At 41.0% G+C, this 27694-nt stretch overlaps 1 protein-coding gene across 1 annotated transcript in view; it reads right to left on the reverse strand.

Annotated features, from left to right (window-relative positions):
- pmfbp1 (polyamine modulated factor 1 binding protein 1) overlaps window positions 1-27694 on the reverse strand; it is a gene marked incomplete at its 5' end in the record, with an annotated part of 175765 nt that overhangs the window by 79357 nt on the left and 68714 nt on the right. Inside the window, 4 exons of the mRNA XM_079838772.1 lie at window positions 7137-7367; window positions 14920-14976; window positions 17805-17894; window positions 22908-23036. Coding sequence (XP_079694898.1) covers window positions 7137-7367; window positions 14920-14976; window positions 17805-17894; window positions 22908-23036 — 507 coding nt within the window. The remainder of the gene's footprint in view (window positions 1-7136; window positions 7368-14919; window positions 14977-17804; window positions 17895-22907; window positions 23037-27694) is intronic.

Consider the following 27694-nt stretch of genomic DNA (forward strand, 5'->3'; position numbering starts at 1 on the left):
CTGTCGCTAAATATATGCACTATTAGCCTATTAATTATTTTCTACTTAACATGTTAGTGATGTCTTGATTATTTAATGTATGATTAAATAAATCTGTCATGAAAATGACAGCCACTGTGTATAAATTATTATATTTCAACAACAAATTGGAGAAAAAAATATTTTATAATTAGATGTAGAAGTTAACGCAAAAACTGCCTTATATGAAGTTTATATGTTTGCATACAATGTGTTATTTGAGTGTTGATTATTATATCTAAAAATAAATAGCAACTGAATTTAGGCTAATAGTTTGGGCTCTGTTGTTAACCTTTAATATTTTAGCAATGTGCAAGTAAGGGCTCCCTATATTGTTTACAGCATTATCTTTAAGAAACTTTTTGTTATAATTGAATTAATTTAAGGACAGACAATTATTTTCAGTAAACCATTGTTGAATAAAAAAAAAAAGCAATTTTGTAAAACTGCTGAACCGCAGCCGTACCGAACTGTGACTTCAAAACCGAGGTATGTACCGAACTGTCAGTTTTGTGGACCGTTACACCCCTGTGCAGAGGCGTTGTGTGTCCTGTGTGAACATAATGCTTATTGTAGACTAGATGTGAGCATTTACTCATCTCACTTGCACTAAAACAAATCAGTATTCCTCAAAATGAATAAAAACAGTGGAATGTATACTAATCAAACCTGCAATAATTAAATGTTAATACAAATATACTTTATTAATTTAATCTCACTTTATCATCCAATGTATTTGCTGCTGACCTTCGATGATCCAATTCAGCCACACTAATAAGCAAAAATTACTTTAAATAAACATCACATTTGTGTTTCATATTTTGGCTTTTATTGCTGAAGTAAGAGGATGCTTCTCAATACTCAAATTGATGCTTCCTGGTTTCCTCGCTCCTCCATCCTCCAGCCCGTGACCTGTAAACCGATTGAACTCAGCCTTGAAGGACATCTCATTTCTCTAATTGCACCACGAGGAGAGGAGGAATGAGGAGTGAGGAAGCCTCCTGAGGAGTCATGAGCGAGGGTACACAGGTGTATCCTTCCCTTGCATCCTAAGGGGGTGGAGCTAAGACGAAAGGAAAGGAAGCGAAGAAAAGAAACAAAGATGCACAAATGAGAAATGAGAAGCACCCAGAGTGTTGAACGCTCTTCTGCGTCCTATTCTTCTGCAATTTATAATGACAGCACAGCTGTGAGGTTTGTTTGAGCTGCGCCCTCTACTGTACAGGCATGAATTTGCATTTCCTTATTTATTTCACTTTTGGTGTGAAAGGGCTTTTCATATAACTTTTTGATATTATTATAAAACAAACAAGCAAGCCCAACCCAGGTGAGACAAAAGTAGCGCAACACATTACTTTTCATTAATAACAAGCATGATCTCTTAAATGTCTTAGTGTGTGTTTTGGTCATAATTTAGACTTTTTAAAATCTAATTTCAGCTTTTAATCACCTAATTTTGATTTTTAAGTCATAATTTTGACATTAAATGCAAAATCTCACAATGACTTCGCATGTCATATTTTTGACTTTTATCTAATAATGAGGACTTTTAAAATAATATTTTCAACATTTTATCTTATAATTATGACTTATCATGTCGTATTTTCGACTTTTTATCTTACTATTATGACTTTTAAAATCATATTTTTGACTTTTTATCTAATAATGAGGACATTTAAAAATCATATTTTTGACTTTTTATCTAATAATGAGGACATTTAAAAATCATATTTTCAACATTTTATCTATTATGACTTTATGATAATTGAAATGAGCGGATCAGTTGAATATTTAGTGTCCCCAACTGAGCAAGCCAAAGCCAAAGTAACACAATATTGTAACGCATTACTTTCAAAAGTAACTTTCCCCAACACTGGTTGCGTCCATGGACCGCCCACACTCCACTGGCTATGCAAGACTACCTGCTGTCAAACTTAAGATGGCAAAGTGGTAAGCAGTAGCGGCCTTTGCTATATTTCACTTGAAACCGGCCTCGCACAAAAGGAGCCTCCATCCATGTGCGCTCTAAAAAGAGATCCGCCGCCTGACATCACGGAACTTAAAGGGGCTATATGCGTTTTTCTGAAATTTAAACTCGCGACTGACACCTGTGGCCAAAAAACAGAACTGCTCTCATTTTCTGCTCGCTCTCGCAGCGGTGGTGACGTCACATCCGCAGACAGCGCGGGAAAAGACGACCCGCCAGAAAATAGGAAAAATAGGATACAGACTTATAGGTGCACCTACTGTGAGCGGACAAGGTGTCAGTATGCTCATCAGGAGATGTTTGAGTCATAAATGGTAAAATAAAAAGGCTATTGTTACGTTTATTTTGGGGAAAAAGTTGCATATAGCCCCTTTAACATGGGCTTGGGGCAAAAATTCATATAAAAAAACTCCATATATATGGAGCAAAAATGTCCCTGTATGAGTTCTTGTTTTTAATATCTATAGCAGAGTGCTGTTTTCCTGAATATCAGCACGGTTGAAAATGTGATGGTATTAAAGGGCTGCTGAATTGAGAAATCAACTTTCCCTTGAGCTTTTGATATATAAAAGGTCATGGTAATATACGAATATCCTGTAAGTTTCAGAGCTGCAAACTTCCTTGTTAGTCAAAGAAAAGCTTTTATTGACACCAGGCCTAGCAATCCCAGAATCTATGACGTCAAAGGGAGGCAAGCACCACCTCAGCAGAAGAAGATCAACGCCTACTTCATCACTGCCTGTTTAGCCCCGCCCACGCATTTAACATAGGCCTAGTATTAAACCTTCGAGCTACAAAGCAATAAACATGACATTGAGGATTACAAAATATTGTGCAGTGCCTGGGTTCAACAGTCATGCAACATGTAACTGTGTTCATTCTAATGCCTGATCTGAAATGTGATGATTCATGTACAGTCAGATATTCTTTGTCTGTGTGTCAGTAAATCAAACCAGTGACTAAACATCAACTTACGTTGCTTCTCTTAGTAGGATGAAAATAATCTGTTATTTAATGGTGATTAAATTATATAACGAAAGCAATCGGTTGAGCAGCGCGCGCTGGAGCTGTCAATCAAACAGGAGAGTTTACCAGTTTATCAGCGACTCCTGTTTAATTGAACGAATCTCTTAACTATATCACGTTTGCCCTGTTAGTGAAGATGAAAGCATTCGTTATTGTACAGAAACTGAGTTACAATGATCATCACTGCAACCATCACTGCAACCTTTCATGCCACAATCTTAATATAATGCCATAGATCTAAATATAATTCCATAGATCTAAATATAATGCCATAGATCTAATGCAACACTTTTCACGATTAATTTAGTTAACCATGAGAGCTTTAATTGTAAAAACGAGCTAAAAGAGGGAGTAATACTATTTCAAATGCAAAGACGTTAGCCAATCACAGCAGTGGGCGTTTACACTGAAGTCTCACAGCAGACACGCCCCTTCAAACAGAGCGTTCAGAGCAGAGGGCTAAAATCAGGGTAGGAAAAATGCCTTTTATTTATAAATTATGACAATTTTTGATGTAAAAATTATTCTAACATTTTAAGTGCACCCCAGGAAACATCATAAAACAATAAAAAAACGCAGTTCATGACCCCTTTAATTTTATATAACAGTATAAACAATATAAACAAGTTCATGTTAGGTGACTTTCATTTTAGACATAGAACCTTGTCTAGTTGTGCTCTATTTTGTAACTCACTCGTTAAGACAATGATTTGCCACCACCTACAGGCAGTTTTAGTTTCATTACGTTTTCCCCCCTAGTTTCATTTTCTATATTTATATCTCACGTCTGCGGATGATAAAATCATACCTGTGCTGCAAGAAAGACTGTCCGTATATAACTGGATAAGGATAAACTTGTCAGAGCTTTTGCAGCACTCCGTTATCAGAAAGCCAGGTTCTAAACGTCAAAAAGTGTAAAACATTTCCTCTATTCATATTGTATTAAATCTCTTATCTAATCCCTGTTATCTCATTTTTTTTTCTTTGCTCTAATAGCCTGGTCATTCCACTGTCCAATGTGTTTGCTGAGAGAGTGACGAAGATTGAATGTTGATTTTGTTTTCGGTCGTGATTTTAATGCATGGATAGTGGTAGATAGAATGCGTTTATAAATAGACTATTAAGAGTGAAATAAGAGTTAACAAAGTTAAATGTGATATAGATAATAAAGTAATTGCAGTCATATTGCATACGTCATTTTTTTAGATTGGGGGGTCTCCAACTGTTTGTTTTGAAATGGGCATCCAAATTGATAAACTAGTGAAGTGCCTAGTGAGGAATATATAAATAATTCATTTAATGCTGAATATGTGTGAACATAAAATATTCTATTTCACCTTAAATTTGTGCATGCATGCATATACTGAATATGTTCAGAAATAAATTGCATTTTAAGATATATTAAGAGTAAACTGTTCTATTAAATAGTAATAATATTTCACAAGATTCATGTTTTTACTGAATTTTGGATCAAATAAATAAATCCTCATAAGAGCATAAGAGAGTTACAGTCTCTCTCAAGAATTCTGCTTCCTGGCTCAAAGCTTCCAGTTTGTCCTCATGCTGACCAGGCTAAAAGACCCTGAACAGCCGTCAATTAAAAACAGCAGGGTTCAAAACAAACGAAACAAAGGAGGAAAAAAAAAACAACATATTTTGTTTCTATGAGGACAGTACTGGAATATAATGTTCCATTCTTTCTGTCCTCCATGCATTCTGGATGCAGGGCAAATTGACGATTTAAGGAAATGGTTCAATTTTTAGGGAGCGAGCAATAGCCTTTCTCACATTAAATGGCAAATTGGATAACGTGGGCTCAAACCACTTTGTCTGTTATTATTGGAAATGATTGTGGATTACAGATAATTATCTGCGAAAGTACCATCCCAACCTTTATTCCAAACAGAACGATCCAACTTCAAATAAAATATGATTTTAGTGAATTTCTGTGAGTAGATGCAGGATATAAAGCAGAGAATAGGCAGTCTAATCATATTGCCTACAGTAATCATAAAGGAAGTCACAACACAAATTCAAGCAGCAGGGGTCCTTAGAACATTATTATGGACACAAAAATTATTTGACAGCAGAATCCTTAAAGTCATGATGTAGTAGCAACAGATGTTTCCTACCTAGCAACATACCTTTCATTAAAAAAATAAAATAAAAATAATAATAATATATATAATATACACATACACTATATTGCCAAAAATATTAGCAAACCCCTCCAAATGAGGGGTGCATTGTGCCAAGTGTAAAGTTTGGTGGAGGGGGGATTATGGTGTGGGGGGTTGTTTTTCAGGGGTTGGGCTTGGCCCCTTAGTTCCAGTGAAAGGAACTCTTAATGTTTCAGCATACCAAGATATTTTGGACAATTTCATGCTCCCAACTTTGTGGGAACAGTTTGGAGATGGCCCCTTCTTGTTCCAACATGACTGCGCACCAGTGCACAAAGAAAGGTCCATAAAGACATGGATGAGCGAGTTTGGTGTGGAGGAACTTGACTGGCCTGCACCGAGTCCTGACCTCAACCCGACAGAACACCTTTGGGATGAATTAGAGCGGAGAATGTGAGCCAGGCCTTCTCGTCCAATATCAGTGCCTGACCTCACAAATGCACTTCTAGAAGAATGGTCAGAAATTCTAAATCTTGTGGAAAGCCTTCCCAGAAGAGTTGAAGCTGTTATAGCTGCAAAGGGTGGGTCAACTCCATATTAAACCCTACAGATTAAGAATGGGATGCCATTAAAGTTCATGAGCATGTTAAGGCAGGCGTCCCAAAACTTTTGGCAATATAGTGTAAATATAGGGCGGGGATCTGAATAAGAAACTTGCTGCCGATTATAAGAAAGCGGCGGGTTTAAGCTGACTTGATGATTTGAGAAGACAAATGTCACAAGTGTCATCAGCAAAGAGAAGTATGCCATTTAACTGGAGGATTCATGATTTACCAGTTATGACATTTTGATGAAAAATTATGGTCAAATATTGTATGAATCACTGACAATAAGATCAATAACATGAATTTAGAAAATAGATTGGGTGAATTTTCATTTCATGCTGACATTAAGGATTTAGTCTTTAATCCACATATATATATATATATATATACACTTGAAACTAAACTTTATGATTAAAAAAATATAAATATAAAAAAAAATCTTGGTAACACTTTATTTCAATACTCTCGAAACAGACATTCTACTGACTATAAGTAACTTTGCAAGTACATATACATATGAATTAATGAGATTTAGTTGACATTTAGTTGCAAAGTTACTAATACTTAGTAGAATGTCTAAAGTGGACAATCAGAATAGAGACAATCCCTGTCCTGCGATTGTTAGCAAACTGAACAAAACCTCTTAACTTACTGGCTATCGTAAGTAGATTGCTTTTCTTCTCCCTGTTAAATACTGGAGCTAAACTATTGTGCAGGTGCAAAATTAAGATTAAAAACCCTGTGCTCATATACAATAAACGTGGGGGGGCAGAGCTGAAAAAGCACATTTCCTTTGCTGGTCTGCCACTAGTGTAGAGCTGGGCTTAATTGGTCCCCGTTGTGCTGATGTGTGAATGAGGAGAGGTCACAGGGTCATAGTCAGGCGTCGACCTCTAGCCATCCTCTCGCCCCTGTTCTTCCTCATTTATTTCCTTCTGTCTTTCCTCTGGTCTCTATCACAGCTCTTCACCTCCCCCATCCTAGATTTACATCTATAATCTCACTCCTCTCCTACATTTTGAGTAGGCAGTGAAGAGTTAACAGGTTAAAGCATGTATATTAATAACATTTTTAACGTCCTTATTTAAATAAAAAAAAAGCCATTAACTCTTTCCCTGCCATTGACGTAATTTTACGTCATTTATGAGACAACACTTCCCCGAAAATGTCCTGCTTTCCAGGTTAACTTTTAACTGAATCTCCGGATCAAAAGACACATGAAGAAGAAGCAGAAACAAGCGATATCATATGTAAGCAGATGCATATGTACAATAACGCAATCATCAACAGGCTGGCAACTTTTTTTACCTTTGACCTTGAACTTTATCCTCTAATTCTACTCTCTGCTTTCCCCCAGGTGTTTAATTTCCCTGCTCTCACCGCTATGTGGAGTTTATCCACATCCTCCTGCAGGCTGCAGTTCTTCTCCTGCTGTATTTTCAGGCTGCTGACGGCCCGGTCTCGGCTGTCCTGGGCCTGCTGGAGCTGTGTGTGTGTGTGCCGGAGGCTCTCGGAGCCGGAGTACCATCGCTCTTTCCATTCCTTCAGCTCTTTCTCCTTCTGGTCAAATCCTCTCTGCAGCTTTGCAGTCAGCTCTTCCTGATGCCTGATCTACACACACAAACAGGACGCTTTATACATGCATGAACAGTTGCAAATGCGACAAAGATACAACTGCTATAAAGATCTCATTGATTTACATTACACACAATCAGAATTTTATCTTACTATTTGGCCATATAATAATCAGCAACTACACTAAATTTCATAATTTTGCTCAATGTGGGCCTCTGAATTAGATTAAAGTGTTTTTCCTCCTTGAGTATGAGCTACATATTCTCCAATATCATAACACACTCACCTAAAGGATTATTAGGAACACCTGTTCAATTTCTCATTAGATAATGCAATTATCTAATCAACCAATCACATGGCAGTTGCTTCAATGCATTTAGGGGTGTGGTCCTGGTCAAGACAATCTCCTGAACTCCAAACTGAATGTCAGAATGGGAAAGAAAGGTGATTTAAGCAATTTTGAGCGTGGCATGGTTGTTGGTGCCAGACGGGCCGGTCTGAGTATTTCACAATCTGCTCAGTTACTGGGATTTTCACGCACAACCATTTCTAGGGTTTACAAAGAATGGTGTGAAAAGGGAAAAACATCCAGTATGCGGCAGTCCTGTTGGGCGAAAATGCCTTGTTGATGCTAGAGGTCAGAGGAGAATGGGCCGACTGATTCAAGCTGATAGAAGAGCAACTTTGACTGAAATAACCACTCGTTACAACCAAGGTATGCAGCAAAGCATTTGTGAAGCCACAACACGCACAACCTTGAGGCGGATGGGCTACAACAGCAGAAGACCCCACCGGGTACCACTCATCTCCACTACAAATAGGAAAAAGAGGCTACAAGTTGCACAAGCTCACCAAAATTGGACAGTTGAAGACTGGAAAAATGTTGCCTGATCTGATGAGTCTCGATTTCTGTTGAGACATTCAGATGGTAGAGTCAGAATTTGGCGTAAACAGAATGAGAACATGGATCCATCATGCCTTGTTACCATTGTGCAGGCTGGTGGTGGTGGTGTAATGGTATGGGGGATGTTTTCTTGGCACACTTTAGGCCCCTTAGTGCCAATTGGGCATCGTTTAAATGCCACGGCCTACCTGAGCATTGTTTCTGACCATGTCCATCCCTTTATGACCACCATGTACCCATCCTCTGATGGCTACTTCCAGCAGGATAATGCACCATGTCACAAAGCTCAAATCATTTCAAATTGGTTTCTTGAACATGACAATGAGTTCACTGTACTAAAATGGCCCCCACAGTCACCAGATCTCAACCCAATAGAGCATCTTTGGGATGTGGTGGAACGGGAGCTTCGTGCCCTGGATGTGCATCCCACAAATCTCCATCAACTGCAAGATGCTATCCTATCAATATGGGCCAACATTTCTAAAGAATGCTTTCAGCACCTTGTTGAATCAATGCCACGTAGAATTAAGGCAGTTCTGAAGGCGAAAGGGGGTCAAACACAGTATTAGTATGGTGTTCCTAATAATCCTTTAGGTGAGTGTATATAAGCCATATAAAAGCCTTATGTATCAAATACAATACTCCTTTTTTTTTTTACATTTAGGATTCAGTACATTTTCTGACTTTCATGTCAGGCCTTACAGGGTTGAATATTTTTCAAGCAAAACATTTTGCGAAATTAAGTTTGTTAGGTTTTAAAATATACAGGGTTTCCACAAGTTCTGACCAATACATTTCCACGGCAGAGTGCATTTCTGTCTTCAGTTATTTTTTCCTTTTTCCTTTGGCCCAATGTTTAGTCCATGTGTGTTGACATATTGATCCATGGTGTTCATGTCGGAAAAAACAATTTGAATGTGGCTTGCAACATTTCCTAATACCATCCATCTTAGCCATCATTTCCTGTCCTATCTCTCACTGCCCGTATAAATAAAAGCAGCAAACAGGCTAATACACTGAGATGAAGAGTTTAAGACAGCTGAGACATATACAGTGTGTACATCACAGCTTCAGCTCCAAATATATACAAAAACCCCAGTAAGACGTTCTATATTAACATAAATCTTGTACTGAATGTTGCACCACAACGTGACTGCTGTCCACACACAGTTAGTTTAGGAGTGACCTTGTCCATCAGCTCTCAAACACATCTAGAATATTTAACGAGTTTTCACAGACAGTCTCAAAGAGCTGTATGTTTTTTATGAACCGGCGGACTCCTGTGGTGAAAGGACCAGCGCATGAAAGTCTATGCGAATGAAATGAGCGTAAGTAAGTGTGAAAATATACTGCGGCGGGCACCTCGGCGGACCCCTCTATTAATCAAGCTGTCTGCGCTCTGTTTGGAAAGTAATCTTGTCCGAGGAGCAGAGGAAAACGCAGCAGTAAGTGGCGGTTGGTCGCACTTTGAAGCAGCTGCTTTACTGAGGTCCCAAAGCGCATGGAGGCCAAACTGTAAAAACAAGAGAGGCTGAGCGCTCGCCCTCAGGTTACCCTCCTCACGCTTACACGGGTCCAGCCTACCTAAAGCCAAAAGTATGCTACCCTTGTCCTTATCCTTATCCGCATGCAGTCTAATTTTTGTGTCCTGTACAGACTTGTGTGTGAAAAACAACACACCTGTGCAAGTAAATTGAGCGCTTGAAAAGAAAGGACTACTACTAAATGGACAAGGTCAATGGGTCAAAGGTTTGTGTGCTCAACTTGTGTACTTCACCCTTCAGGGTAAGGATGGATTAGAATGGACAACTAGTCTTCAAACAACCAACTAGTCAGTTAGTGAGGTCGGCTAGTTTTTAGTGCCTTCTTTTAGTGCTTAGACTAATTAGTTGACTAGTTAAAATTGCGTACGACAGAGTCCTGCTTGGGTGCGGGTACCCGCGACGGGTGACCCGCGAATTTTGCTGAAACAGGTGAAAAACATCCTAGTGTGTCGGATACGGGTGCAGGTCGGGTCGGACAAGGGAGAACACGGGTCTAAACACGGGTTTTAAACAGTCACGTGCAAACGAATATAGGCCTATATATAAACAATATATGCATGTATATTGTAGATGTGTTCCCAAAAATATGCATATACAAAAATATGCCTTGCCTGTATTCCAAATTCCAAAAATTTCAAATCCATATCAGTTTATCTGTGGCCGCGCGCCGCATGTGTGCCCTCACAGAAGAATCACAACCGCACGTGCGCGCACTCTGCCTGCTTTGAAGTTAACACTTACAAAAATGTTTATTGCCGGCATTTTTGCTTTGTGACAGGGCACATTATCTGCTGAAAGAGACCACAGCCACCAGGGAATACCATTTCTATGAACATGGTCTGCAACAATGCTTAGGTAGGTGGTACGTGTCAAAGTAACATCCACATGGATGGCAGGACCCAAGGTTTCCCAGCAGAACATTGCCCAAAGCATCACACTGCCTCCGCCGGCTTGCCTTCTTCCCATAGTGCATCCTGGTGCCATGTGTTCCCCAGGGAAGCGACGCACACACACCCGCCCTCCACGTGATGTAAAAGAAAACATGATTCATCAGACCAGGCCAACTTCTTCCATTGCTCCGTAGTCCAGTTCTGATGCTCACGTGCCCACTGTTGACGATTTCGGTGATGGACAGGGGTCAGCATGGGCACCCAGACTGATCTGCGGCTATGCAGCCCCATACGCAACAAACTGCGATGCTCTGTGTATTCTGACACCTTTCTATCAGAACCAGCATTAACTTCTTGAGCAATTTGAGCTACAGTAGCTTGTCTGTTTGATCGGACCTCACGGGCCAGCCTTCGCTCCCCACGTGCATCAATGAGCTTTGGCCGCCCATGACCCTGTCGCCGGTTCACCACTGTTCCTTCCTTGGAGCACTTTTGATAGAGACTGACCACTGCAGATCAGGAACACCCCACAAGAGCTGCAGTTTTGGAGATGTAGCCATCACAATTTGGCCCTTGTCAAACTCGCTCAAATCCTTACACTTTTTCCAGCTTCTAACAAAAATTTTCACCTGCTGCCTAATATATCCCACCCACTAACAGCTGCCGTGATGAAGAGATAATCAGTGTTCCCTTTCGTTCAGTCACTACGACGTAACGTTAGTGACTAACGAATGGGGGTTTCGCTTAGAAGCCTATCATCTTCGAGCTTAGAGAAAACGCCCAATGGCGTGCCAATGGCATGGGCATGCGGAATTTGCATACGTGACTCTGCCTCACTGCGTGAGTATATAAGGAAGTACGTGGCAACATCGCATCATGTTCTGCTTTCGGAGCCAAGGGTACCTACCTCTTCACTCCTACAGCCTTCTGAGACTCTGTCAGCTTCTTCGAGACGAGCAGCTTTCCAGTCGGTGTTGGTGTTACGGCGCGTTCCAGTGATCGCATACTTCCTGCCTGCTGATCTGCGCAGTGGTCCGTTTGACAGCTGGTGTGCATTTCCCTGAGCGCTTCGGCATCGACTGCGAAGTTTCCTCTCACAAAAGAGCTTGCACGTGGCACGTCCTTTCCAGGATGTCTCGCCCGTGCACTTCTGGGTGCGGTAGATTTCTCTCGCCTTCTGATGGGCACGAGCGCTGTGTGACGTGTTTGGGCTTTCAGCACGCTCAGGCAGCGCTCGTGGATGATTCGTGTTCTCACTGCGGGAACATGATCATCTCAGTGTTACGGTCGAGACTCCGTGACCTCCGCGCTGATGCCGGAGCGAGAGTCCCCTCTGCCACACCCCAATCTGCGGTCTCCACTGGAGGCGGCACTTTGGCTGGTGGCCAGGGTGACCTGAGGGTGACGGTGTGGAATAAAGCTCCGACGCTCGTGCCTCGGCCCACACCCCCCTCTCATACACTTGACCCGCCCCGTGTTCAAGCGTCTACATCGGGGCCGGCTCCTGCTGTCCCGACTGTGGCGTTTGGCGCGGCGGAAGACGAGGAAATGTCTATCGCCGCATCACAAGGTGGGCTGGAGTCATCTGAGGATGATGACTCGGCTGTGCTGCCACCTTCGGGTGCGCCAGCATTGCCCGAGTCGGACCCAGAGTTGACAGCCATGCTCTCTCGGGCCGCCGCGATGCTTGGGTTGGAGTGGAACCCTCCGCCCCGACCTGAGCGTTCGTGGCTGGATGATTGGTTTTTGGGGGCGGCGCGTCCGGACACCCGTCCGGCCACCCCTCCAATACCTTTCTTTCCCGAGGTGCATGAAGAGATCGCGCGGTCCTGGAAGAACCCCTTGTCTTCCCGCGACCGTTTGGCGAGCTCTTCCACCTTCTCTGCCCTTGATGGACCCGCGGCTAAAGGGTACACTGGGGTTCCCCCAGTCGAACGCTCTGTTGCGATGCAACTGTGTCCTCAGAGTGCTTCGACCTGGCGTGGTGACCCAAAGCACCCCTCCAAGGCCTGTAGGTTTTCGTCGTCCCTGGCGGTGAAGACCTATAGAGCTGCAGGGCAGGCCGCCGCTTCGCTGCATGCCATGGCAACCCTCCAGGCTTACCAAGCCCAGTTGCTGTGCGACATGCACGAGGGTAGAGCTGATCCAGGACTCAGCAATGAGTTGCGTGCCGCCACTGACCTTGCTCTCCTCGCTCTGTCGATGAAGACGGCTCTGCTGACCGCATTGGCCTCTCTTAAGAGGGTCGGGGACCTGCAGGCATTTTCGGTTGACGAAGCGTGCCTGGAATTCGGGCCGGCTAACTCTCACGTGACCCTGAGACCCCAGCCTGGATATGTGCCCAAGGTTCCTACCACTCCCTTCAGAGACCAGGTAGTGAACCTGCAAGCGCTGCCTTTGGAGGAGGAAGACCCAGCCTTGGCATTGCTCTGTCCAGTACACGCTCTCCACGCCTATGTAGACATGACGCAGTGTTTCAGGACCTCAGACCAGCTCTTTGTCTGTTATGGTGGAGAGCGGAAGGGAAGTGCTCTCTCAAAGCAAAGGCTGTCTCACTGGATAGTGGACACCATTGTTTTGGCTTACCAGCAGCAAGGTCGACCATGTCCCCTTGGGGTTCGGGCTCACTCCACCCGGAGTGTCGCCTCCTCTTGGGCTCTAGCGCGTGGCGCCTCGCTAACAGACATCTGCAGAGCTGCAGGCTGGGCGACACCTAACACATTCGCCAGATTCTACAATCTCCGAGTGGAGCCAGTGTCCGACTCTGTACTCGCCCCCACCGAGGGGCCGGTAATGGACCAGGCTTGGTGTCTTCGCTTGCTCGCCACTCCACTCCTCGGACTGGATACGTGCAATATTTTCCCTCAGGTGAGCTCCCAGAGAGCCCTGAGTTCCTCCAGCACTGCCTACGCCGATACCTGTGTGTCTGCCCTCTAAGCGAGCCCAGACCCTCGTCTCCGGCCAGGTGCTCCGTGTGCATGGTTCCCCTCCGGCGACCCCCACACGTGTATTTCACCGTAAGTCTCCGCAGCGAGCGGGTTTCTTCCCTTGGCGTGTCCCCCGCCAACCCTAGGGTTAAAAATCGGGTTAAAAATCCACCTTCGGCTGGTACCCTAGAGATCTCCATATGCAGCCCCTAATCGGGTCATATGTGTCTCTTAAGTCCTCCCCACGGGTAGGCATCTTGGCATTCCCTCACTGGGATATGCTTCCCAGTGTACCTTGGTAATCCTGTGTTAAGTGGGAGTCCTTCGTCCGTACTAGTCTTACGACAGGGTACTCGCACTTATGCAGGGCACTGGAAGACAGCTGAGTGGCGTGATTTTATTGGGATCCCCATTCGTTAGTCACTAACGTTACGTCGTAGTGACTGAACGAAAGGGAACGTCTCGGTTACGGATGTAACCCTCGTTCCCTGAGGAGGGAACGGAGACGTAACGTCCCTTTGCCACGTCAGCTGTGCTACCTGGAACGCGGAGTTCAGTTTGGCTCCTCAAGCAGGTGACATGATGCGATGTTGCCACGTACTTCCTTATATACTCACGCAGTGAGGCGGAGTCACGTATGCAAATTCCGCATGCCCATGGCATTGGCACGCCATTGGGCGTTTTCTCTAAGCTCGAAGATGATAGGCTTCTAAGCGAAACCCCCATTCGTTAGTCACTAACGTTACGTCTCCGTTCCCTCCTCAGGGAACGAGGGTTACATCCGTAACCGAGACGTTATTCACTTCACCTGTCAGTGGTCATAATGGTATGCCTGATCAGTATATATATTATATATATTTTGAGTATAAATTAAAACATATGGTTTCCTTGATATTTTAGGAGGGGGTCCCTCGTAAGAGTGTCATTATAATTGGGGTTACAGGGCATCAACAAGTGTGAAAACCTCTAGACTAGTTAACTTAGAAAATACTGAATGTGTCATTTTGCACGTCAGTTTTTTCAGAGCAGCTTTCAATAGTGGCCTGTTGAGTGTGACTGGCGTCAACTGTACCTCCTGATGCTGAGATCTGGCCTCTGCAGCACATTAATATTAGATCTTATTTTAGGGCCAGTCATAATATTAGATGTTGTTTTGAGCAGAGCCATCACTGGCGATTGTGTAGGCGTGTGTGTGGGGTCTCGGTGTTAAAAACACGTGATGTTACAGCTCTAATTCAAATTATGGCAAGGTTATGACTGGCACTTAACTGCGGCGAGGAAGACATTGCTTAGAAGCGAATAGGCAGTGGATTGTTAAGAGACCTTGTCCTTGAGTTGATCTTCTTTCAGTCGTTCCAGCTCCTCGGCCTTTACACAATCCTGCAGCAAGAGAGAGGGAGAGATGAAGAGAACGGAGAGGTGTTGAGGGATGAATGCTTAAGAGCAAAGGCAAAAGAAATTAAAGAAAATGCACAGTCCTTCATAGTGTGTCCTAGGGAAGATGATATATCTGATCTCTGCTGCATAGGTAAACTACAGGAGAATGTAACAATGGCTTCTTGAAGTATTGCATCCTCTATTATTCTTCTTTTGGAAAAACACATGCAAGGCGTGAGTGTTAAACAAATGCTGAAACACATTTCATATTTATTTTCTGGCCATTTTTTAATAAATCTTACAAGTGCATATCCTGTGTTGTGATGATTCATTTAGCAGGTAACTAAGGATACAACATGAAAACTAAGATACACAATGAAGCAATAAAATGTGACAAAATGGAAGGCCATCATTATAGGCTACACAACAAACTAATACAAAACACAATGTATTAGAAAGATACCATAAATTGATGTTACAAGGAGTTGCTACTTTTATGTCTGCTACAGACATTTCGGAAATCCTATTAGTTCATTACAAATCACACTATACGACATGGATCTAATAAACTTGGATACAACATGTATGTAGACCGTATGATAATGACATCTATTGAATTGTATGCTATGACGCAAGTTAATATAGAAGTAAATAAAACGTCATCAAAACAAAAAGGCTACACAAAAAACTGAACTAAAACAAAAAACAATATACTAGAAGGCTACCATAAATAAATGTTACCAGGAGATGACTACTGTTAATTATAGCTGACAGGCCGAAAACGAAACAAACAAAAAACAAACAAAACAAAAGCAGAAAACAAGCCTTAAAATACACAATAATAAATAAATATCAATATGAATGTTACCAGGAGATGACAACTGTTAATCATAGCAGACAAAACAGAACAATACAAAACACCCCCCCCACAAAAAACAAACAAAAAACAAACAAAACAAATACACAATAATAAATAAATATCAATATTAATGTTACCAGGAGATGACTACTGTTAATCATAGCAGATGAAATAAAACAAAACGATACAAAACGAAATGAACCCCCCCCACACAAAAACAAACAAAACAAAAGCAAAAAACAAGTCTTTAAATAACCAATAATAAATAAGTATAAATATGAATGTTACCAGGAGATGACTACTGTTAATCATAGCAGACAAAACATAACAAAGAAAACTAAACAAAACACCCCCCCCCACAAAAAAACTAACAAAACAAAAGCAGAAAACAAGCCTTCAAATACACAATAATAAATAAATATAAATATGAACGTTACCTGGAGATGACTACTGTTAATTATAGCTGACAGGCCGAAAACAAAACAAAACGAAACAAAACAACCCCCCTCCCCACAAAAAAACTAACAAAACAAAAGCAGAAAACAAGCCTTGAAATACACAATAATAAATACATATCAATATAAATGTTTCCAGGAGATGACTACTGTTAATCATAGCAGACAAAACAATACAAAACGATACAAAACAAAACACCCCCCCCAACAAAAAACAAACAAAATAAAAGCAGAAAACAAGCCTTGAAATACACAATAATGAATAAATATCAATATGAATGTAACCAGGAGATGACTACTGTTAATCATAGCAGACAAAACAAAACAAAAACCCAAACTACATTTTTTTTTGTCAATTAAATATTTAGACAAGCAAACCATCCCAATGTGAGGTAAAGACCTATCAGTTCAATGTAATGCATCAGGCTTACTGTGAAAATTCAGTGTATGAATTGTAGGACTAAATAATTGATTATAATTGCCCAGTGTATTATGCACAGAAAGAGACAATATTTATTATTATTTATTTATTATTATTTATGATAAATAAAAATCACCACATTTCAGATTAGACAATGCATTACACCATTGTGCAAAGAATCATAACCAAATGAAATTGTAACACTTTACAATATGATCTCATTTGTTAACATTAGATGATGTATTAACTAGCATGAACTAACCATGAGCAATGCATTTGTTACTTTATTTGTTAACATACAGCTGTTCATTGTTTGTTCATGTTATTTAACTAATGTTACCAAATACAACTTTTGATTTTAATAATGTATTAGCAAATGTTGAAATAAACAAATATTAAAAAATGCTGAAGAAGTGCAGTTCATTATAAGTTCATGTTCATGCTAAGTGTTTAAGTGTTAAATATTAACATTTACATCATTACTAAAGTCGATTATTTCTTTCAATATAATTTGACTATGAGAGAAAGGCAGCCCTTCAGGCCTGAGATAGTCTTGATCGGATTCTAGATGTTACAAAAAGCAAATAGAGAGTGAAAGCTCTCGACAGGTGCTTGAAATGACATTGCGCTTCTGTGTTAAGAACACTTGTAGCATAAAAACAGCCAATCTTTGGTTTGAAGGTCAAACTGAGAAATCAGACAACAAAGTATGATCCCTGAGCTTCCTCTCAACCAGTGTATTGACAATACCAATGCAACCAAGCAGCAGATGATGAGAGCCCAGGAGAGCTGAGGTGGAGAACGCAAATAATGAAGCTGTTCTATTTGATCTCACTGCGCATAACACTCTGCTGTTTTCTGAGCTTTGAGCACTATCAAGGGTACGAGGGCACAGCAAGGGTCTCAAGGATTTCAGAGACCCAGCAGGCCCAACCATTTGGGACCCTTTTACTTAGAAAAAGAAATAAAAAATACCAAAGAAAGAAGTATGAACTGCAAGTGCACGGCGGCCGGAGGTACATCCTTACGTTTTCGCATGGCACGCGTAAAAGTGCATGTGAGCGCACAGGAGGCTATTAAGAAGGGGTTTGCTGACCTCTCTCTCCTTTTCAAGCAATGCCAGCGTCTTGTCAACCTCTCTTTGGAGTTCATCAATCTGCAGCACTTTCAGCCGATGCTCCTCTTCCTACACACACACACACACATGAAGAAAGGCAACCGAAGGTGAGACGCACAGGGAGGAAAGACTTCGTTAAAAGTGTCAAGCGGATGCCTTTGCATAATGCATATCACACCTTTGAGATGATCCATTAGCAGGTTGTGGTGTGCGAGCCGCTAAATAAGCTGACTTGACTCCATAGAAAAAGACACAATATCCTTCCTTCCTTTCTTTACGAGTGGACAGTGGATGAGCAATCAAAGCCCGGTGGATTTAGATTAGCCCTAGTCATGAGGGGACCTTTAACCCCCGCCCCCATCTATTCCTTCTACCCAGACATTGATTTATAATTTTAATATCTCTAATTTCCACCGCAGCGGCGCTTTCCAAATGTCATTTTCCAATTTGTGTCAAACCGCGTGACCATTTTTCTTAATACGGCTTATGACAATCTCAGCGGCAGGGCGGATATGCAATTCAGATGGAGTGTCGTACAGGCAGGGACGTAGCCGCGTTGGCCTGTTTGTGTGTTTGTCATTATCAACGGCTCAACGTTTTGGGACTGGGGTCGCAGACTAAGAAGCAGCCTGTTTACGACGGAGGAAAAATTGGGTTTGCTGAGCAAAACGGCTGCAGGGGACGAAAATAATATTCTGCCGTAAATCTGGTAATTACGTCTACCGTAATAAGAGTTACGATGGCGGTACTGATAATCTATTAAAATATGCATCAACATTAAGAGCTGGGAATGGAATGTGGGATGGTCTCATGGTCGTTATATGAATATTTATGATAATTAAAACAAGGCCTCCGCCTTTTGAGCAGCATGAACCCCTTTTTACTGACTTTGATGACGCATTTCTAATGTTATTAACATTGTAAATCTAGCAACGTTTTTTTTAATATTTGAAATGTTTAAAAATGTACATTTATAACACTACACTCTGAAAAAAAAAGGTTCTATATGGCACCAAAAATGGTTCTTGGCTCGTAATCATAAGGGAACCTTTTTAAGTGCTATAAAGCACCAATTTTGGTGCTTCAGTGGTTCTTCACCGGTTCTTTGACTAAGGTGCTTTATAGCACCTCTGAAGAACCGCTGAAGAACCACTGAAGCACCAAAATTGGTGCTTTATAGCACTAAAAAAGGTTCCCCTATGATTACAAGCCAAGAACCGTTTTTGGTGCCATATAGTGTTGTGAATTAATTAGAGTAATAATACAATGTTTAATTAATTGTTTTCAATAATAACAGATACAGTTTAGATTGCTGTTTATTAGGTTGTTCAGCTTTAAGAAAAGTCTACCCATAATGCTTAGTGTAGAGCGAGAGCGCGCAGAAGTAAAGAAGAGAGATATAAGACTGATTCAATGTGTGCAACAGTTTGTAATCCTGTAAAGAAATTTCAGTAAACAGTTTGTTTTATTTTAATTCAAGACGTCAGTGGTCATTATTGCTTTGCTAAGAAGAAAAGACACAACATATAGAACTTTTTTTTTTTAGAGTGTATACTTTGTGTCTCCTTACCTTGGCATAAAATTACAGAAAACTAGTTAATGCTGCTGTGTGAGTGTTTCTAATACATGGGAGTGACAGCAAATTTGACATCTTTCTCTTTTCTGACCACTACAATCAATCTCTCAATATTTTTGACTCTTTTGTAAAAGTCATAGAAACACTATTGTGGATTTTTTTATTTTACTATTGGAGCAAATGGGAATGCAAAAATTATATTTGTCGTAGTTTCCATTCACCCAACTATGACAACTAAGGGCCAGATTTACTAAACAGGGCGTGAGGGCCCGATCACACAGAACGCGTTTTTGCAGCGCAAGGCCCCTTTTTTGAATAGATTTCTGTTGGCAGAGAGCGTTATGCGCGCTGCTTATGCGCACCGGGCGCCTCGCGTTTTAGAAGGAGCGCTCTGACCGCATGAAGTTGAAAAAAAATCAACTCGGAGTGGAAAAGCACCCGACGTCATCGCGTTTTTTTTTCTATTGTCCAATCGAATGAATGGAGAGGTGGGTCTTCCATTGTGGCGACCGTTACCTTAATTAGACTGACTGGACAGCTGATTCGGGGGTTTCCTAGCAACATAAAAAAACCCGCAGCGCACTGCTATTCTCTAACTGAAAAAACGTCAACCAAAAAAGGTGGTGCGCCTCGCGTTTTCGAACCTGAAAAACGCGTTCTGTGTGATCAGGGCCTGAGAGTGCAATTCCAAAAAAAGTGATGGGAGTGGAAAGTTCTGTGTGTGATCTACTAACGATGAGCAAATTAAAGAGCACAGACGCAGCCGGATCATTTCCAAAATGACCAACACAATCTACCAAGAGCAGCGCAAACTAGCGTCTGGTTTAAGACGTGTTTTTTTTTTAATGGCACAAATACCAGTAAATTGACAAGCCAAAACCTTTGTAAATCACCTTGCATGATTCATTTAAATACTCTCCTCCCATAAAAGTTGCGTCTGTAAGGGAAACTCCAACAAATACATATGCAATAAGTTCAGACGCAAAAATAACATCAACAACTGGAAAACTGTGATGATTGTGAGAACACTGGAAATGTGAAAAGTGTACATTGTAGGGGCTTTCGCACCAGGTAGTTATAGGAACTAGCCACCAGGGCTAAATGTTCCCCTAGGGCCATTTTCCTGGTTGCATTCGCAGCACCAGTAGGAACTCTGAAGTGAAGTAAGCCGGCCGACCGCTATGTCATTTAAAGGGATAGTTCACCCAAAAATTTTAATTAGCCCATGATTTACTCACCCTCAAGCCATTCTAGGAGTATATGACTTTCTTCTTTCAGACGAATACAATCAGAGTTATATTTAAATTATTGCTCTTTCAAGCTTTATAATGGGAGTGAATGGGGGTCCTGATTTTAAAGTGTAAAAAAGTGCATCCATCCATCATAAAAGTAATCCATACGACTCAACAGGGTAAATAAAGGCCTTTTGAAGCAATGCAATGGGTTTTTGTAAGAAAAATATCCATATTTAATCTAAAATAACTAGCTTCCGGCAGACGGCATATGCAAGTCGACTTATGCCAAAAGAGTAACCCCTGACGCGATGTAGGAGTAGCATAAGCTTTGACGCCTTTCGTGGTTCAAATAAATAGGGCTGGCCAAAAAACTCGATCCTTTTATTTCAATAATATTGAATCAATTTCTTATATTCTTAAAGGGTAACTTCAGTGATTTAGCATTAAGCTTTGTATTTAAACTGGGTCATTTATGCAGTAGAAATGTGAAATTATTTTTGAATTTGGTGCCTTCTAGACTGAGAAAAGACAGAAAATGTATTTTTGTCTCATGTGGATGAAAGACAACAACTCCCAGAATGCACTTGCTTCACTGCCCTACGAGTCCACTCCGTACACCGTCGTTTTGATCTTCATAGTAATACAATAATTTCGTTCAGTTAGAGAATAAACACTAAAATTAAAAACTGAACGTGTCTTTTCAATAAAGTGTGAGTGAGCCGAACGAAAGTCACGTCACAGACGCGTAGCGGTGTCAGATTTCATTCATCACGAAGAGCTGAGGTAACGTTAAGCGCCAGTCTGGTACATTTTCAGATTGCATATGGAAGCTTAACTATCACAGGAATTCATTGAAAAGTTGTAACACTCACTTTACTCTGCACAGCGCTCCGTTATTATGATTGTCCGTGCGGCCGCCTGTGTCTTACATTCTGTGCGTGAGATCTCTCCCCTATGGGCGGGTTGATAACATGCGGAACAGCTCCATCTAGTGGCTGTAGTCTTTGCCTCTGGCCAAAAAATCTTTCTGGAATTTTTCCAGAAATAAAATGCATAATTCTCTCGTCTCAGGGGGATATGAGGGGGGAAAGTACCATAATTTGAATATACTACCGGGTTTCTACTGATACAAAGCCTAATACTAAATCACTGAAGTAACCCTTTAATAAGAAATTTCTTAAAAGTTCATTTTTGACTTCTAATTCGTGACTGGTGTTTTGTTTTGCTCTATCCTCTCCGCTTCCATGTTCGTCAATACGTCAGGTCAGAGGTCACTGTTTCGCCATAAATCGATGCGTACTGCCGGCTGTCGGAAGCTACTTATTTTAGTTTATAAAGTTTTAAATATGGATATTTTTCTTACACAAACGCATTGCTTTGCTTCAAGAAGGCCTTTATTAACCCCCCGGAGCCGAATGGATATCTTTTATGATGGATGGATGCACGTTTTTTGGGCTTCAAAATCTCATCCCCCATTCACTGCCATTATAAAGCTTGGAAGAGCCAGAATATTAATTAATATAACTCTTCATCTGAATTGTATTCAGATGAAGAGTGTATTGAAGTATTAAGAGTGTATTGAAGAGTGTATTGATTGTATTCGTCTGAAAGAAGAAAGTCCTATACACTTAGGATGGCTTGAGGGTGAGTAAATCATGGGCTAATTAAAATTTTTGGGTGAACTATCCCTTTAAGCGTGGCATTCAACAACAGGAGTATGGAACGTGACCAGAGCTGTGTTTTTGTTGAGTGTCATGGGATTCATGATAACAGAGATGGAATGTAGATGTATAAGTATGTATGATGTAGATGTATAAGAAGGTATGCAATGGAAAGAGAAAGAAAAAAAGCAGGGCTAAGAGAGAAATCTCCTACAACTTGCAGTGCTACACCACACAATGCCACAGACGAAGGTGACAGGTATTAGCATTAGCTTGCTGTACGTTTATGTCTTGTAACACTTTAAAACACTTTACACTTTTTTTAACTCTTTTAAAAATGGCGGGTGCTGTTTCGTATGGCATCCATTCGACCAATCAACATACTCCTACGTCACTGGTAGTTCCTATTGAGCTGGTTTAGACCCTACTCTGAAATAGGAGCTAATTTAGTTCCTCCAAAAGTTCTCCCTGGAACTAAATTCGTTCCCAGTTCCTGCGGTGCAAACACTCCAAAAAGTGGGTATTTCCGCCATTAGTTCTTGGAACTATGAACAGGTTCCTCCAGTGGGAAAGCCCCTATTCTCTGGGCATAAAGATTTGGCGGCAATACCCTGATGGTAGCGTTGTGGAGCTCCTCTCTGGCGCTGTTGAGCTGCTCCTGAAGGGAAGATCTCTCTTTCTGCCACTGCTTCTCTCTCGCCGTCAGCTCCTCTTGTGCCCTCTGGAGCCCACATGATTCCTGGAGTTAGACACACAAACACATTATAGGTCATTCAAACGTTAGCACAAATGCATAAACAACAGATTGACCCCTCGTTTTGATCAAATTCGCACCTCATGGCAGTGCTCCACGTACAGTAAAGACCCTCAGTAGTGCAGTTCACTTCTACTGACCTCTACCTTCAGCCTTCATGCGGCTATTGACCCACGCTGAGTCTTGCTTCTTGGTCAAAAAAAAAAAGTAAAAAATAAAAGGAACAAGTTGTCGGAAATGAAATTTCAATTCATCCAGTCCCTTTATACACTGGTGCAAGAGCTGGCGAGGAGAGCAGGGGGATCAATAGTGTTTAGACAGCAGAGCAGATTTTCTAAGAGCCGAATCAATAGGAAAGAGAGAGGGAAAAATACCTTGGCTTTTCTTTGGGTGTTGCAGTAAATACGAACAAATCAGTGGCCTCAGGCTAAATGGATTGACCAGCCGTTTCCGACTCCTGTGCTGTAAATAAAGATCTATTGGGAAAGCTCTGCCCGGGTCCCTGAGAGGGGGGCGAGACGGCCACCGTGCCGAAGCTGTCTCACACACACCTGCACTTAACCTGGTTGAACACGGCGATCTGACACTCGAAGGAATGTGACATCACCACATCCTTCTGGCCAAATGTTTTAAAGGGATGGTTCACCCAAAAACGAAAATGTGCTGTTCATTTACTCACCCTCAGGTCATCCAAAATGTAGGTGTCTATTTCTCTAACCCTTAGTAGAAAGGAAAAGAAGATTTTTAGCTGACACCATGATCCTTAGTGATTCATATAAAGCAAGTCAATGGGTACCGTCACTTTGAGAGTCACAAACATATACAGGCAAAACAAAATGAATACCCATAGCGAAACTGAACATTATTTACAACATTATTACCTGTAATCCACAGCCTCTGCAAACGGTCTTGAGCGAGCTGCCTATTGCATTATGACGTATGCACATGAGAACACACACGTGAGCTGACGCTGTTGTATTGTTCATCAAAGTGGTACTTACTTGTGTTTATCCTGGAGGCAGAAACCTATATAAATAATTTGGATTACGCTTGCATGCGCGATCTCAATCGGGAAGATTGACTGTTCACAGATTCCCAACATTTGATTTCCTGCGACAGGATATTCGCGCTCCAGACTGTCGTGAACATGTTCAGGAGAGTTTGCAGAGGCTGTGGATTACAGATAATAATGTTGTAAAAATGTTCAGTTTCTTGCACAGACCGATTGTTTCGCTTCATAAGACCTCAATGTATCGTCAGGAGCCACGGGTATTCATTTTGTTTCGCCTGTATATGTTTGTGACTCTCAAAGTGACAGTAGCCATTGACTTGCATTCTACGAATCATCAAGGTCCACGGTTTCACCTAAAAACTTCTTTACTGTTCTACTGGAGAAAAAAGTCTTGGATGGCCTGAGGGTGAGTAAATTAACAGGAACTATTCCATTTTGGGTGAACTATTCCTTTAGTCATGCGCTGTGGTGATTCTAGCAAAACACTTACTGGGTGTTTCTGTCTAACCTTAACTTTTGCCACTTTGATTAAAATAAACATATTTACTTTTTTTTCTTTTTTCTATATGAAGATCACATGAAAATGGACTTGGAAGCATTTTATTATGCCTTCAACATTTATTTTTGCTAAGGCCTTGACCGTATAGACTTGTTCTACCCTTGGCCCAGATCTAGACTATTCATCTTAAACTATGAAAAAAACAAAAAACAAATCCATCATCAAAATATAAAGTTGCTGCATCATTTTCACCATGACCAATCACTCAGTGAAGCATTTCACCTTGACTCCTTGTTTTCCAAGGAGACAACATACTTGAGATATGAGTTTAAAAAAAACTAATATAACAGAATATTTTTATTGTGATTCATTTCTAATCAAGCTGTCATTTTCTTAAAGGGGACATGAACTGGCTTTTTTATTTTTTATACTGTTGTCTGAGGTCAATTTATGACGTTCACATCGTTTTTACATTAAAAAACATCATAATGAATAAGTAATAGGCTATTTTCTACCCTGGTTGTGGTTGGTTATTATATACTGTTATACAATTATATAAAATAACCCTGGAAGGTTATTTTTCCTTCAAATATCAAGTCAAGAGAGTGTACAACGCGCATCAAGAAAGGAACATTATTTCACTATTTAAGATGTGACTTGAACACACATTAGCCCAGGACATCCGGTTTAGCTCCACGCAGGCCTATGTTATCTATGTCACATCACAGGGAGGCACATTCGCAGATTGATCGTTTGCTGAGCCAGCTGTCAATAAAAGCTTTTCTTTGACTAACAAGAAAGTTTTCAGCTCCGAAACGTACAGGATATTGTTATATTACCATGACCTTTTATATATCAAAAGTTGATTTCTCAATTCATGTCTCTTTAAGACATAAAATGCCCTGATGAGCAAGATGATTGGCAAAAAAAACCCCAGCATTAACTTCTTGGGCAACTACAGCAACTCGTCTGTTTGATCGGACCACACGGGCCAGCCTTCGCTCCCCACGTGCATCAATGAGCCTTGGCCGCCCATGACCCTGTCACCGGTTCACCACTGTTCCTTCCTTGGAGCAATTTTGATAGATACTGACCACTGCAGACCGGGAACACCCCACAAGAGCTGCAGTTTTGGAGATGCTCTGACCCAGTGATCTAGCCATCACAATTTGGCCCTTGTCAAACATCTACTTTGAAGACTAAATATTCACTTGCTGCCTAATATATCCCACCCCCTAACATGTGCAGTGATAGAAAATAAAAGATAGAAGAAATAATGCTATGCCTGATCGATATATATATACATATATATATATTAGGGCTGTAACGATTTGACCAAAAATAAAAACCTCGATTAATTGAACATTTGACCTCGATTACGATTAATGAACGATTATTTACCTCTTCTTTTTTTTTTGCCCTCATAAGGTTTTTGAGTAAGTTCACTGATAAGGTTTGTACTGTAAATATTTTCTACTATTAAAGGTGGAATTTTTTTTTCTAATGAAAAAGTGCATTGTGATTTTAAAATACTTGAAGGAAACGGTTCACTTTCAGCAGTTATTGTCTATGGAGCAGATTTCTGTTTGTTGTACATCAGATACAGATATTAACACTGTAGGCCTACATTACATTTATTTGAATGCATTAATGAGAGAGTGATTGTGTGTGTGAATTACTCTTACTGTCTCTATTCATTATGAAGCTGTGGTTTGTACTTACTTCAAAGGTATTAAAATGTATGCCTATAACGGTTGAGTTTCTAAGCTACTTTAGTGACTTTACTTTAGTCACAGCTTCTGTCTGAGTGTTCGTTTGTCAAAATATATCAGGCATTAGTTCAACATAATACACATCTGATGGTCGAAACTCACTTTAATGTTCAAACTGGCAGGGCTTAAACCACATACAAATGACAACGCTCTGTGTGGACGCAGGTGAAAGATCTGGCTTCAGGGCGCGCGCGTTTTCAGAGACGCGACACGGCTCGGCTCTGTGTCACAGAAAGAAGCTGAGCACTGAACGGATAAGCTTTCCGTATTGTTGTTTTTGAATAGTTCACAATCGCTTTAAATGTTGAAACTGGCAAGCCTTTAAACGCATTTACTTGCCAAACTTTATGAGCACGGAAGTGAAAGCGGCTTCGGGGGTTGCGCGCGCCGTCTGTGTGTGTGTGTGTGTGTGTGTGTCTGTGTGTGTGTCAGCGCGTAGGCTATAAGAACAGCAATTAACTGACCTGTATAAACTGTGTAAAACATGCAGTTACTGTAGTGATTCTGGGCATCTATAAACACAGATAACCGCTCCTGCATCTCTGTGTGCCTGCAAACTGCACTTGATGTGACTGACGCGGCGGAGTCACGTGAAAACCGAAATAACCGACATGGGAAAAATACGTCGGTTAGAGGTTCTGAATGTCGGTTTCGGTTATTTTTCGATTAATCGTACAGCCCTAATATATATATATATATATATATATATATATATATATATATATATATATATATATATATATATATATATATATATATATATATATATATATATATATATATATATATATATATATATATATATTAGGGCTGGGCAAATGAACGCGTTAACGCGGGCAATTAATTTTTTCAGCTTAACGCATTAAAAATATTTAACGCAAATAACGCAGCGTCCTTTTATATAATCAATTTTTGCCTAGCGTTACATGATCACGCTCCTATTCATGTAAATGCTTCCAAGCGCGACAAGACACAAGAGAATGCGCTGTATGTCAATGTCCTGTCTGTGTGGCTGCGTCTCATGTAAGCACTGCCACACACACACACACACACACACACACACACACACACTCTACGCACAGACTCGAGTCATTCTCCTGCTCACATCGAGTTCTCTTTTGAACAAACAATAACAACAACACAGAGAATTTTGAGTATTCTCATATTAGGAGTCTTAAATTAGTTAAATAACGTCTTAAATGAACTTAAAGAGTTGTGAGGAAATGAGATGCGCGGGACAGCGCGTCAGATCCGCGTCATGTTCGTCAGCGGACGTTCTTTAAGCGTCAGGAGCACTGATGATGCCTGTCATTAATGTTCATCAAAGAACAACGGGAACAGAGAAAATTGTAGATTTTAT

The sequence above is a fragment of the Gobio gobio genome (genome assembly GCF_949357685.1).
Source record: "Gobio gobio genome assembly, chromosome: 2".
In the NCBI taxonomy this organism is placed as follows: Eukaryota; Metazoa; Chordata; class Actinopteri; order Cypriniformes; family Gobionidae; genus Gobio; species Gobio gobio.